The 14355-nt window shown below is 32.4% G+C and overlaps 1 protein-coding gene across 1 annotated transcript; it reads left to right on the top strand.

Annotated features, from left to right (window-relative positions):
• The first annotated feature begins 10767 nt into the window (after positions 1-10767).
• On the top strand, positions 10768-13120 carry LOC143567252 (xanthotoxin 5-hydroxylase CYP82C4-like). The gene is made up of 2 exons (XM_077053716.1): positions 10768-11768; positions 12491-13120. Exons 1-2 carry the CDS (start codon positions 10770-10772, stop codon positions 13118-13120), a joined length of 1629 nt encoding a protein of 542 aa, XP_076909831.1. The 5' UTR covers positions 10768-10769.
• The last annotated feature ends 1235 nt before the right edge of the window (positions 13121-14355 follow it).

The following is a 14355-nucleotide window of genomic DNA, read 5'->3' as shown; positions in this document are numbered from 1 at the left end:
TTACACATGCGTAATATATGTAGGTTACATACACTTAAAAAAATTACAGAATTTTTTACGCACCGAGTCGACTTTTTACATTTTTATAACAGACGTAAAAATTAGTGTAACCACTTATATCTTTATTCTCTCTCATACTTTGACTTTTTTGCCAGATTTAATCTCAACCAGATATTCCAATCCATTTAATTAAATGTGTGACCTAAAATGGAGTTCTTAAGTTCTTAACCATTCCCATTCACAAACCACCTCAACCGAAACTTTCTTATAAAATTAATTTCTCTATCTTCCACATACCCAACCCAACCAAACCCAAACTTTTCACACTCATTAACAACCCAACTTCAATATTTTTTATTAAATAAATATAATTTATAATTGTTATTTATTAATAATTGTTGTTTTTTTTATTAAAAGTGTTCATAAATATAAAAATAATTTTTTATTTAAAAATAACCAATATATATTTAATTTAAAAGTATTTAATCAGATAATGTTAGATTGTTTAGATAATAAGTTTTATCCGAAAAATCTTATGAACCAATACGGAGTTGACAAGTGTCGGATAATGTATATCAGTAATGGTTAATATTTAACTTATTATAAAAATATATTTTTTGTGCAATCTTATGTTTTTTAATAAAATTTACACCTGTGTGTTCACAAAAAAAAACTAAACAATACTGTGTTTTTAGATTTTTTTAAAACTTATTTAAAAGTTATTAAGGAAAAATAATTTTTGTTAAAATTAATTAGTATGAAAAGAAAAAGAAAAATAAATTAAAATGTGAACCAATACATGAATGACATGTGACCATCATGGAAGTTGGCAAACTAGGTTGTGAGAGCAAACCGGTTTGGCCATATTTGATGAATTTTATAATTTGTTTCTTTTTCAAATAGTGTTTCAACCCAAATCATTTCACCAATGGGGGTGGTCTTAAAACTAAACATGGTTCTCAAAAGATCCCTTTTTTCTCTCTCTCTCTCTCTCTATATATATATATAGGGAGAGGATCAAGAGAAAACGTATCTTTAGAGAGAAAACTAAAAAACTCCTAAAAACTTCCAAAGAATTATTTTTAATTAAAAATAAAAAAATATTTATCAAAATTCTGTTTTAGCCATTATTCTTATATTTCACTCGAAAAATATAAAAAAATAAAAATAAATAAAATAAAAAAAACCCCTGTAATGCACATACGTATTACTGTGTGATACTGTTGTATGACACATGTGTATTACTGTGTATTTTTGAGTTTAATAGTGTTTTATTACATATATTCAATATCTATGTATTGTATATGTGTAGTAGTGTTGTATTATATGGAAAAAAATAATAATAAAATAAAAGTCGATGTGGTGCACATGTGCGTTAATGTTGTATTACACATACGTACTAATGTGTATTCGATGTGTGTATTAGTCTTATATTGCATATATACAATAGTGTGTATCAAATATGTGTAATAGTGTTGTATTCTATGCAATACAAACACTTTTGCATATATGCAATGCACACTATTACACATGCGCACTATACCAACGAGGTTACCGACAAGTTTTTTTTTAACCAATAACAACATATAAGAATAATGGAAAAAAAAGAAACTTCAAAATTTTTTTTTTTAAAAAGTTAAAAATAGTGTTTTAGAAGTTTTTAAATTTTCTCTTTAAAAGGAGTTTTCACTAGAACCAATCCCTATATATATACTATTTAATAAATAAAAGTTTTATTTGCCGCATGTCAAATAACTAGACCATCCTCCCTCCTCAATATCCCGCCTAGAATTCTTGGATTTTAAGACCCGAACTCCTCAACCGACCCACTCCTCGGCTAGAAACCCTAATCACCGTCTTCTACTTCGTTCTGACTCTCATGTCGGCTGTCCATTCTCACCGCAATCTATCACTTGAAACAGTAATCTTGTTACTCTTTTCAGATTTTGATTTGCTAATAGGCTTTCTTCACGTCGATGTACAGTCCTTCTCTATTAATCTTCAATGGCAAATCGATTTGAGATTGTCCCACCCCTCGCTCAATCTTCTCATTGCTTAATCTTCAATCACTGTAAGTTTGTGCCTAATGCATTCTTCTTTTTAATTTTAATAATTTGCTATCTGTAATCCTACTAATTCAAAGGTTAATTAAGTATTAGGGTTTTGATTGCCTCTTCTGACTCTTGCCAAAATCCAGGTACATGATTTATGTTCCAGTCTGTTGCTCTAGCAAGTATTTTACTAAAAGTGTTCAGTCAACGTTTCTTTCCCTTTTCTGCATTTTGCCCCTCCGTTCCATAGGGTATCACATCATTTTCTTCATTTTTTTTATAGTGTTTTATTTCAAATTTCAGTGTTTTATAGCATGTATAGATGGAAATGCCTAATTGATTGGGTAAAATTTTAAGTTCTATGATATTTGAAATTCATATCGGGTTTTGTTGTTCGTTTCGAGTTGAATTTCTGATTCTTACTAATATGTAGACTACTGATTTATGACGTGTTATCTAATGAAGGCATTGCATGGTAACATGTTTTTTTTTTTTACTTTGTATTTTATTGATTTTTTAAATTTGAACTTTGAAAATTTGAAATTTTCTACTAAATTTATGGCATGCTTATTTGAATTTAACTAACTGTTATTTTTTATTTTATTTTATTTTTTTTGTTCTTCATGGTTTTGCTTGATGTTAACTTATGAATATATTCTAACATAGTGCATTATAACCAGGTAATTGTTATGGTTGCAAGCCCTAAATTAGAATCTAACAAATACTGAAGACTGGAAATGAAAAAGATGTGTAATCAACTGGTTATTATAAATCTTTAATGATAATCACATATGTTTGGGTTGCAGATGATGTTGATATTTGCTATTGCATTCACAAAATCATAGGCACTTAAGAAACCAGGTATTTATTTAAGTGTTGCCCATTTGTTTTGTTGATTAATGTAGTTTGGTGTTTAATACAAAATAAGATTTAGGTTTAAAAGTTCAAATTCATGATTTACGTTATTTGTGTTTGGAAGTAAACTTCAAAATGCAGTGTTAAACTTGTGTGGAAGCATCAATTAGATATATCTTAGCCCGGTGCCCTGGTTTGGATCCTAGCACTTGAGGTTTAACATGGCAAATGACTAGGATGCATGGGAACCCTAAAGTTCATAAGTAAGTCCACATACCATTCTTTTTGTTATGCATTGTATTGATAATTTGTCAGGAAGGATGACGTGATGGTTTGGGAAAAGAGGCATCTTAGCAAACAACCTGATTATAATATCTTTGGTTCGTATCCATCTCTCCATATGTGTATATAAATATGATGGTTGGAGCCATTGGTACCTCAAACAATCAACTACCAACTCAAATCGATTCATGCATTGTTAGTGTCCCTGATTCATCAGATGATTCTTACATCAATAAATTTACCTATTTTCTAACAAAAGTTGTTTAGTTTATATTTTTTAGTTGTGGGTTGATTTGATTTTGTTGTAAGTTACAAATTTATTTTTGGTCAGGGTTTACAATAGGAGAATGGATCTCCTAAGGAGTAAAAGAGACTCCATATCATGAGTGTCTTTTTTTCTTTGATGTGTGTCAAACGGTTTGGGTTGGCTTAATAGGTGTTTGTCCATCTTTTTATCTTTTGTAAACTTAAAGTTGTTGATATTTTAAGCTATATAATTTGATATTAAAAATTGTGTTAGTTGTTGTGACTCCTATGTTCTGAAGTTTTAGGAATCAGGACCAAATTAATTATAGAAAGTAAGTTGTACTTGAAATATTATAATTCAGTTGTATAAACATATGCAAATATGTGTGCTAACTCTATTGTATCACCGATTGTAGGATTAGTTGTTCGCTTATTTTTGTTATTAATATAAATAAATCTTATCTTTTCGAGCCCAATCATTTTTTATTCTTATATCTTGGTTATTCGGGCAATGCAAATGATACTAAAATACCCACCAAAACGAATTTGAAGTAGAGATGATAGTTGTTTTGGAAATTCGCTTCTTACTATGTCATTAGTAAAGAGCCATAATAAAGTTTTTTGCATCGGTAAAATAGTCAAAAATTACTATTTTTTTAGTAAACGGGACATAAATGTTCCTGCGATTTAACCCTACCAAAATCTTCAGTCAACTTTTAATTTTAAATGTTCCTACATCAACATCAGATTAGAAACTTTTTTTACGAATCATAAATGTCTTCATAGTTTTTTACACATTAAATATATGATCACATTTTTTTTCTTAGAGGTGACTATAAGCCGTTTACTCTAAATGGTCCAAACTTTGCCATAATATGATGTTTTACTTGATAAATAAATGTTTTACTTGTCATGTGTTAACTAACTAGGCTCCCTCACTCCTCAATATCCTGTCCGGAACTGTCTAATTATCTATTTCCTACCTATAATTTCCTGTCTATAATGTGATACACAACGTTCGTGAATTAAAACTGTAATTTAATTTGTTCTTATTTTAACTCAATACGTGAATTTATTTGCTATTATTTTATTTATAAAGTTATAATTATACAACTTTAGATGTTGAACCCGTGTATACACAGGTACCTAACCTAGTATATAATGTATGAGAGGAGGGCAAATTAAGACACATTGGTTTTAAGAGATTTACAATATATGTTAGTATGTTACAAATGGTACAACCTTCAATGCATCTAGGATAAGGCAAACTTGTCCAATAAAAACGCATATAAGGTTACTAAACAATAGTTTACAACATTGGCCCCTTCACTTTGCCTAACTTTTGTAAATTTTAAAAACAGTTACAACTATGATCCTTGATCTTTCACTAATATGTGATTTTTATTTTCACTTTAACCCAACTTTCCCCATTATTTTTAAGCGTTAATAACTTTTTCATACGTTAAAATTTTTTTAAAAAAATTGCACCAAAAACACGAGCATATTTTCTTCTTTAATTTGAGTATGATATTGTTATATTTTTTTTTCAGTTAAAAAAATAGCATTTTATTTAAGGGCGTTTGCGGTCTAGTTTTGATGGTTTTTAAACTAAACCGTGGGTCAAACCGTTAGTAACGGGTTATCGTCGTCGAAAATTGAAACCAAAACTTTGAAGATTGAAAATGACCGGCCAAAAGTTAATGAAAAAATTCAACCGTGAAACAAAACCAATGATCGATTTGAACAGTTTTACGGTTTCAAACCAGACAATGAACACCCATAAACTTGTTACGTGATTACCAAGTCTATGTTTCCCGCTGCATCGCGCGGACATCCGTCTAGTGTATATATATATATATATATGTGACCTCTTTGAAATTTTGACACCGACCATCTTCCAACCCTGTGAAATTTTTATCCTGGGATTGATATTTGATATGAGTTCGGCTTAACATGTTTCAATAGAATATATTCTCAATCCAATTTCAAATTGGCGAATGGGATCAAAACGATTTCACCAAAATATGTTTTTGAATCACCAAGATATACTTTGACTTTACACCTCTATTTATTTGGATTTCGGGATGAAAAAGTAATCTGAACATAATTTTTTATTTGTAATTCAAAACATTATAAAAAGACCCAACATTTTATAATCTTTAAACTTGTAAATTATTTAAAATTGAGCTGTTTTGCATGTAAAACTTATACCCTATAAAGAAAACTTGATTATTCCGAGTTACTACGCATAAATAGGTCCAAAACGCGGAGATCAAATTTGACTTCTAAGTATATTTTCAAGCTCCATCTCGTTTGTTAACTAATTTGAGGCTCAAGTTCGAGTTTGAATCACTATTATCAACATTTTAGTTATTATAAATCAAAATTCCTTTTTATTTTTGTCTTTTAGACATAGCCAATTTATGAATCGGGGCCTTTAAATAGTTCAATTTCACTCTATCTTTTAAATGACAGAGTGTCTCCCCTTTTGTCCTTTATATTAACGGATGTTAAGATTTTCAGTTAAGTCGTCATATGTGCACTGCACATGAGATCATTTTAGTCTTTTTTATCTCTTGAAGGGCTATTTGTGTAATATAGGTAAAGATTGTGTACTCCAAAAATTACAAGGGCTATTTATGCCAAAAATAAGAAATCCTACTTCCCCAAAACTAAAACCCTAATTTTTAGCCACCATCCAACCTCACTTGCAACCCATCGTTTCCACCACCACTGTCTACCACCATCTACCATCACTACCGTCTACCACCACAACCGCTTACCACCATCTACCACTATAACATCTATGAAATTTCTTGCATAAATCATTTGCCTTTTGCACTCATATTTAATGAAGTTCTCGTATTTATTTCATCGTCTGCATTTATTAGTGTTGAATTACATGTTATTTATTGAATAACATGATCTTTATATGCGTAATTATACGATCCTATGTTCATTTCATCATAAGCATGCTTAATCGTTAATGTTGAACCGAAATGCATAGATTAATATTTTATAATATGTAATAATATATTTTGTTATTATTAATTTTATCCTAAGTATTTAAATTAGTCATATGATTAAAAAAAAGGGGCAACTTCATATAATAATAGTAACCAACTTTCAAAATTGTTCCAATTAAATCACTCAACTTAAAAAAGTGTTCCAATTAAGTCACTCAACTTTCATATTTTATTAAATTAAAGGTTTTAGCATGTTTTTTAGCCCTTGTCTTTTTTGTTTCACATAGGAAATCTTTTTATCTTTTCTTTTAAGTTGACGCTGAGTGGCGACGTGAATTTTATTTTTTATTTTTAAATTTTAAGATAATTAACATTTTTTTAAAATTTTTAACTATATATATTGAAAATTCTGGCCACACATCTTAACCTCTACTTCTTTCTTGATGCATAAAAAAATCGGTGAGACTTAATTTGAAGATTTAGTGACCCGATTTGAGGAAAATATGCATCAGTGACATAAATGGAATACTTTTGAAAGTTAGTTAGTATTCTATGAGATATTCCTTTAAAACACTAGAACATTCTAGAACTTTCTACTTGACCTTGTTTCTCAAGTAAGTTTATCTAGTCATTTAATTTGAAAAAAAAGTGTTCTGAATCTCCATATGTTGAATTGTTTTTATTTTTGATATTATAATTATTATTATCATTAAGGTTATCTTCTAATCTTTAAACAAGTTTTATCCCTATCTAAATCGCATTCAAACCAACTTTTGGCCTATATATAGAGTCTCACATTCTCATTATTTTTCATACCAAATCTCATTTTCTCTGGCATAATCAAGTAAGTTTACATGTTTTTTTTTGTTTTTCATATTTCTTTGATTTTGATTTTGTTCTTATGAGTTTCTCTTAGTTTGTTCTTATGTTCTTGAGTTTTCTTTTTAATCTTCATAATTGTTTATATATCCTCATCATGATTATTATAAATTGTTAATAAAAACCTTACTTTTTGCTTCAAAAGATTATGATGATCATGTTAATTCAAGAAACCACAATTATTTTTCAAGATCTTGGATCAAAAGTATAATTTTCCATGAATAATTATGAATATTCTTATGATCTTCAAAAACTCATAATGTTATCATAACTAAAAACTATAATATTTGCATAATTGGTCCTTAAAATTTAATAAATATCAATAAATATCCTAAACTTAAATATTTCCACTTAAACCTTATACTTTCACAAATGTTAATAAGCATTCCAAACTATAATATTTACACTTTAAACCATATACTTTCATAAATGTCAAATCACACCCAAAACTATATAATATTTCAAGTTAAACCTCGTTTTTTTATATATTTTTAAGATGTGGTCTTTTCGATTGTTTTTTATTTTTTATTTTTCATCTCACCAAAGTTTAAGTTCAATGTGGCGGACATGTAGTAACTGGAAGGGGAACATCGCCGCGATTCAAAGCCTTGACAAAAGGATTATTTAATCTAAGGAAAATAATGCGAATATATCCAATCAGACAATGGACCTGGTTACTTTCCTGGAGGGGGCGATAAGAGTGTTGGAACATATTAGGCTAAAGCATGTCACATGTCACAAGAACTAACATAACTTTGATCGAATTTCTTTCTTTGTTATTTTACAAATCTAGTCCACGCCACTCGGTTTCTAAAAATAAATCTCAAACATAATCTAGGACATCCTGAGACCGGTTCAACAACTTCTTGTTCGTGTTCATCTAACAAGCAAGGTGAGTTCATAGCCCCTTTTACATGCCTTTAAACGTTTTAAACTTTGGGTTGGAAAACATGCATAATCAATTTGTTTTATATGCTATTTTATTTAAGCTTTATTTCATGATATTCAGTGGGTGTGATCATTACAAGTGTATACTTAATCGCATGTACAACCATTAACTTGTTAAGCCCGTGGTAGTATGATGATAGATCTATTAGCCCGACTCTCCCACTTAGGCCTTGGGTAGAGGCCTGTGTGTTCAGAATCCGACGCTCGTTAAAACATTAAAATAATAGTCTAATCGTGGATTTGATGGCTCACTAAATGTGTCAGAGGTTTGGTTATAATCACAAAAGTATACAAAATAACTTAACACATATGGAATGTTGTCAACATAAAACTTATTTTTCTATTTTAAGTTTAAAACCTATGTTCTCACCAACTATTTTTAGTTGACACTCTCGCATATTTTTAAGGTGATGGAAATTAAGTTATGAAGATTCTTGAAGTTTCACTTTGGGGATGAGTCAGACCTAGAAGTTTAATAAATAAAGTGTCATGTCTTGTTTATTATTTGGATTATGTTTGGTTTGAACAATGCGTTGGTTTATTTTAATAAGAGTTTTTACATTTAATAGCATGTGCATGATTTCAATCTACGCACGCCCTGATGTTTCCTCATTTGGCCGGGGGGATGTGACAACCATCACCACCACCACCATCTTCAACTATTGTTGATCGGCGCCTACCACCAACTATCACCACCACTGCCTACCAACTTCTCCACAATCTTTAATTACATTACACAATAGCCATTCAAGAGGTAAAAAAGAATAAAATACTCTCATGTGCATGAAATCTAGAGACTTAACTGAAAAACTTAGCATCCGTTAGTATAAAAGACAAAAAACGAGACACTTTTCCATTTACATGACAGACAGTGAAATTAAAACTTTCTAAGGACTCGATCAATATATTAACTATGTTTAAAGGATAAAAATTTATAATTATACACATGTGTATAAATATCTTTATCTTTATATCTGTTTGAAACTATACTATTCATATATAACAAACTATATATTATTTGGTTGTAATTATTATACTAAAGTATATTATTATGACTATATGTAATATAAAGTTTATATGTGATAATGTAATAATATATTATTTATTTTTATTAAAACTTTATATGTAAAAATATAATTATTAGAAAATTATATGTATTAATATAATTATTACAAAGTTATATCTTTATTATATAAAATATATGTTTATGTAATTAGAATAAGCGAGCCTGCTTAATAGAAGTCGACTTATAAAACTTAGGCTTGAGCTTATGCATTAAGGTCATGCGTAATGGCTTATGTCATGCAAAGGGCATTTTCCATCACATTTTCATAACTCTTAACAAAAAACATGTGTAATAGATAATTACCTTTAACACCCTTCAATCACACTTCAAGTCATATATGATATTATTGTAGAAATGCTCATGCCCGTTCACGATAAAACATCCAAGTGAATGGTGTAGGGGTTTTATCGACTCGACAACTCCTATAATGCCTCATTGCGTATGACCTAAGTGAAATTCAATTTGGACCATAGCGTAGTCTTCATTTCTACGGTGAATGCATCACCATTAAGGTGTTTGTTTTTCTAAAAAGAGGTATGCAAAAGCTCTTTTTTCTGCGACGCACAGACCACGCGCAGGTATTTCCATCTGTAGAATGTTTGATTTTTCGAAGACGTTTCACTAAAAAATGTCTGCGTGAAATCTTCTTAGTGCAAACTTGGCCCATCCACTTCTAAAATTTTCTAAGATATATAGAAGGTCAAACACCACCACCTACTAACACCCACAAACTTGGCCCATCCACTTCTAAAATTTTCTACCACAACCACCACCACCAACACTATCCACCACCCACCACCCACCGCCCACCACCACCATTGTCCGCCCCCATCGTCCACTGGTGTCTACCACCACCATCCACCATCACCACCACCACAACCACTATCACTGTCCAACGTCACTGTCCACCATCACCCACTACCACAGTTTGCACACCACCACCAATTTATTTTAGTAGTTTGCAGACGTTAAAAAACAAACAATCTTTTCCTTGTAGACGACAGAGGTTTGGTTCACCTTTTTTCTACAGATGTTTGTAAATGTGATCCATAAACTGTAGATATTTTACATCTGAAAAACCAAACAACAGCTAAGTCACTCATTTACACCTTAGATAGTAAATACTATATATAACTAAAATCATTTTTGCTAATTATAACAATATGATGTAATCATATTACTATTGTTTATCTAATAAGGAATCCCACTTAATGCCTCCCTCACATGAAACCCAAAAATTATACCGAACAAATCCTTAAGAAAAATGTGACTAGTGTAAGGCATGCTTCATTCCTTCAGGCTTAAATTGCCATTAAATTAGCCCACTATGCTTTTAAGTTATTGAATTTCTTTAACTACTTCTACTTGATTGGTTTATTAAATGAATATATTATTATTAATCATCCTCACCAAATGTTAAAAAAGGAGAATAATAAATATTATTTATCACTGAATCCAAATGCTCCTGTATATATAATGCCATACGTTACACTTTGCCACCCACAACACAAATCACACCACACAATGAATTACTCACTTGAAATCATTGTGTTGTTCATTTCTCTAATATCATTAATTGTCTTCTATGTCATTACCACCAGCCGACCAAAATCCAAATCTCCAGCCGGAGAAGCACCGGAACTCGGCGGTGCATGGCCGATAATCGGCCACCTCCACCTCCTCGGGGGCGGCGATCAGCTTCTCCACCGCACGCTAGGCGCCATGGCCGACAAATACGGCCCCGCCTTTAACATCCGTCTAGGCACCCGTCGCGCATTCGTCGTCAGCAGTTGGGAAGTAGCCAAAGACTGCTTCACCATCAACGACAAAGCCCTCGCGTCCCGCCCGAAAACCGCAGCCGTAAAACACATGGGCTACAACTATGCGGTTTTCGGGTTCGCCCCATACACCCCATTTTGGCGTGAAATGAGGAAGATCGCCACCCTTGAATTACTCTCCACCCGCCGGCTCGAGATGTTTAAAGATGTCCGGCGTTCGGAGATTAATTCGGGGATAAACGAGTTGTACGGGCGGTGGATGGAGAACTCGGGGCGGCCAGTGCTTGTTGAGATGAATAAGTGGCTGGAGCACATGATGTTGAACATAGTTGTGATGATGGTGGCTGGAAAGCGGTATTTTGGGGCGGGAGGTGGCGGTGATGAGGCGGAGCAGTGCCAGAAGGCGATTAGCGAATTCTTTCGGTTGATTGGTATATTTGTTGTGTCGGATGCGATACCGTGTCTTTGGTGGTTGGATTTGCATGGGTACGAGAAGGAGATGAAGAAGACAGCTAAAGATTTGGATTTGGTGCTTGGTGGGTGGCTTGAGGAGCATAGGCAAAAGAGGAAGTTGGATTTAAAACATGATAAAGACAATGTTAAGGATTTTATAGATGTGATGTTGTCGCTTGAAGAGGAAGGGCAACTCTCGAATATGGAGCATGATTCGGATACTAGCATCAAGTCTACATGTTTGGTAAGTTATATATCTGTGTCGATAATAGTATTATTCGACTCCATGACTAGTTTGTAGATTTAAGAAATAGGATTTGTGGGTTTGTGAATTTCCGTTATGAATTAAAGATATGTTTGTGATCTTGAGGCTCGCTCGAAAATAGATTGTAGAAAGCTTGCTCGAATTGGCTCATTCGACGACAGGGGTTCTAAACAAGCTGAGCTAGGGCCAAGATAAGCTCGCTCATTGGCTCGTTAGATTAAAACTCAGATTTTAATATATAAATTATAACCTAAATTTTAATATAAATAACTTATAATTTCTTTTTTTGGTATTTTAAATTTTTTTTTTTATATATGACAGCTAAATATTAGTCGGTGAGGCTTATCTACGTTTTGTGACTGTTTGGTTTTGTATCTCTCTTTTTAAAGGACCAAAAGCCAATATATTTAATTAAAGAAAAAAGATTAAGAATCTATTCACGTGATTTTCCGTTAATAAATTATGTTATGTTTAAAGTATTTTTTGTATTTTTGTTTTGTTTTTATTAAGTATATCCAGATGAGTAAAAATAAGAAAAAATAAAATCAAAATATAAATGATATAGCTTCAGGTTAACATTTCAGCTCGCTAAGATAAATAAGCCGAACCCGTGTCCACCCTAATTCGGCTCGTTTGCATATCTAGTTGATAAAGATAACTGTTGATATATAGTTGTCATTTCATCTAAATGTTGTCTATAGGCATTGATTCTAGGAGGCAGTGACACAACATCAGGAACACTAACATGGGCGATTTCACTACTCTTAAATCATCCCGAGGCTCTAAAGAAACTACAAAATGAACTAGACACCATCGTAGGCAAAGATAGACAAGTTGACGAATCCGACATCACAAACCTAGTATTTCTCCAAGCTGTTATTAAAGAAACCTTGCGCCTATATCCAGCGGGCCCACTTCTAGGGCCAAGGGAGGCGGCGGAAGACTGCACTGTCGCGGGGTATAACGTTAAAGCCGGCACTCAGTTGATTGTCAACATTTGGAAGCTTCAAAGGGATGAGACGGTTTGGAGTGACCCATCTGCATTTCAGCCCGGGAGGTTTATGGCCGGCTCAGACCATGAGCAGGTGGACCTTAGAGGACAACAGTTTGTGCTCATGCCTTTTGGGACAGGTCGCCGTTCATGCCCTGGGTTCAACTTTGGGCTCCAAGTGCTTCACTTGACATTGGCTCGTTTGGTTCATTCTTTTGATATTAGTTCACCGGGAGGTCTTCAGGTGGACATGACCGAAAGCCCTGGAATGACTATTCCTAAAAAGAAGCCGTTGGAGGTGATCTTGACCCCGCGGTTACCATCCAAGCTCTATGGTTGATTAGTCGAAGTTACTATAATGTAATGGTTGATGTTTTGGTTTTGCTTTTTTTTTTTTTTTCTTCTTTTTTGTGTTTCGTGTTTGAGAATAAGTTGGATACCGTAAAAAATATAAGGGATTCTTGTAAGTTGCAACTTGACAAGATCTTGAACTTCTTCAAACCTTATTTGCATATGTTGGTTCTTTGATCCATCTTATAATCTCTTACAATGTACAAAATGATTTCAAATCATCTTTAATCCATGTCATTGGTCATCATTCATCAATCAATAATATATGGTTTAACAAGCAGAATCTAGCAGATAGTGTTTGAGGCCAGGGAAAACTAGTAGGTATGAGGGGGTTGGGCTTTCACCGTTGATCTTATCTGAATCTAGCAATGTGGTTGTGGTGGTACATCGAAATTTTAAATGTTACACTTAGAAAGAAGAACCAACAACAAAAAAGAATAGTTGTATGGTTGAAAAGTATATTGTAAGCATTAAACTACTTTAGTGGCCAACCTTTGTGGACACTAGAAACACAATTTAAAACCGTGGGAATTAAGTGAATAGTGGTATCGCTGAAAAGATAACTCAAAACAAATGTGTATATTGTGTGTTCTCGAGAAGAAAATAGGTTCATGGATGAACTGAGAGTTATAATTTAAGTTCCAACTCAATTTCATCCTAATGTAAAAATAAATTTATTTTTATGTAGTTATTAATATGATCCATTATTATCCTTTACATAATAATAAATAATTAAATTATAGTTTATTATATATTAATTTGGCAATTGTTGATAGACTATATTACTCTTACTAGTTAATAAAGGGTTTCCCGTTAGGTGTATATAAGGGAGATAATAGCCTAACATCATAACCTAAGGATACACACACACAATGTTCGTGTGCCATCTCTCTACCGAAATTGGTTCCTCCCTAGAACCCTAATCCCCATTCTTAATTATACGTTGTAAAAGGGAACTCGACCAATCTGACAATCAGACCGTCTACGTTCTTCTTTGCTTCGGTTACTAATCACCATATTATAACAAGTACACACTTTATCTTTGGTTTATCATATTATACATGCTTTTTCCATCATCACATGAAGAACTGATCAATATGTGGTATAAGAGCGATGCTGATTAATCAATTCTTTGTGTTTTCCCTAAATCCTGGAACTTAATTCAGAAAACATGGGCTAAAACTTGATAAACCATATATTAGTTTTCGGTATTTATCATCAAAC

Source organism: Bidens hawaiensis, unplaced genomic scaffold, assembly GCF_021521415.1.
Source record: "Bidens hawaiensis isolate Kalapana, Puna unplaced genomic scaffold, B.hawaiensis_p1.1 tig00023273_1, whole genome shotgun sequence".
Classification (NCBI taxonomy): Eukaryota; Viridiplantae; Streptophyta; class Magnoliopsida; order Asterales; family Asteraceae; genus Bidens; species Bidens hawaiensis.
This window is presented reverse-complemented; position numbering and strand designations above follow the sequence as displayed.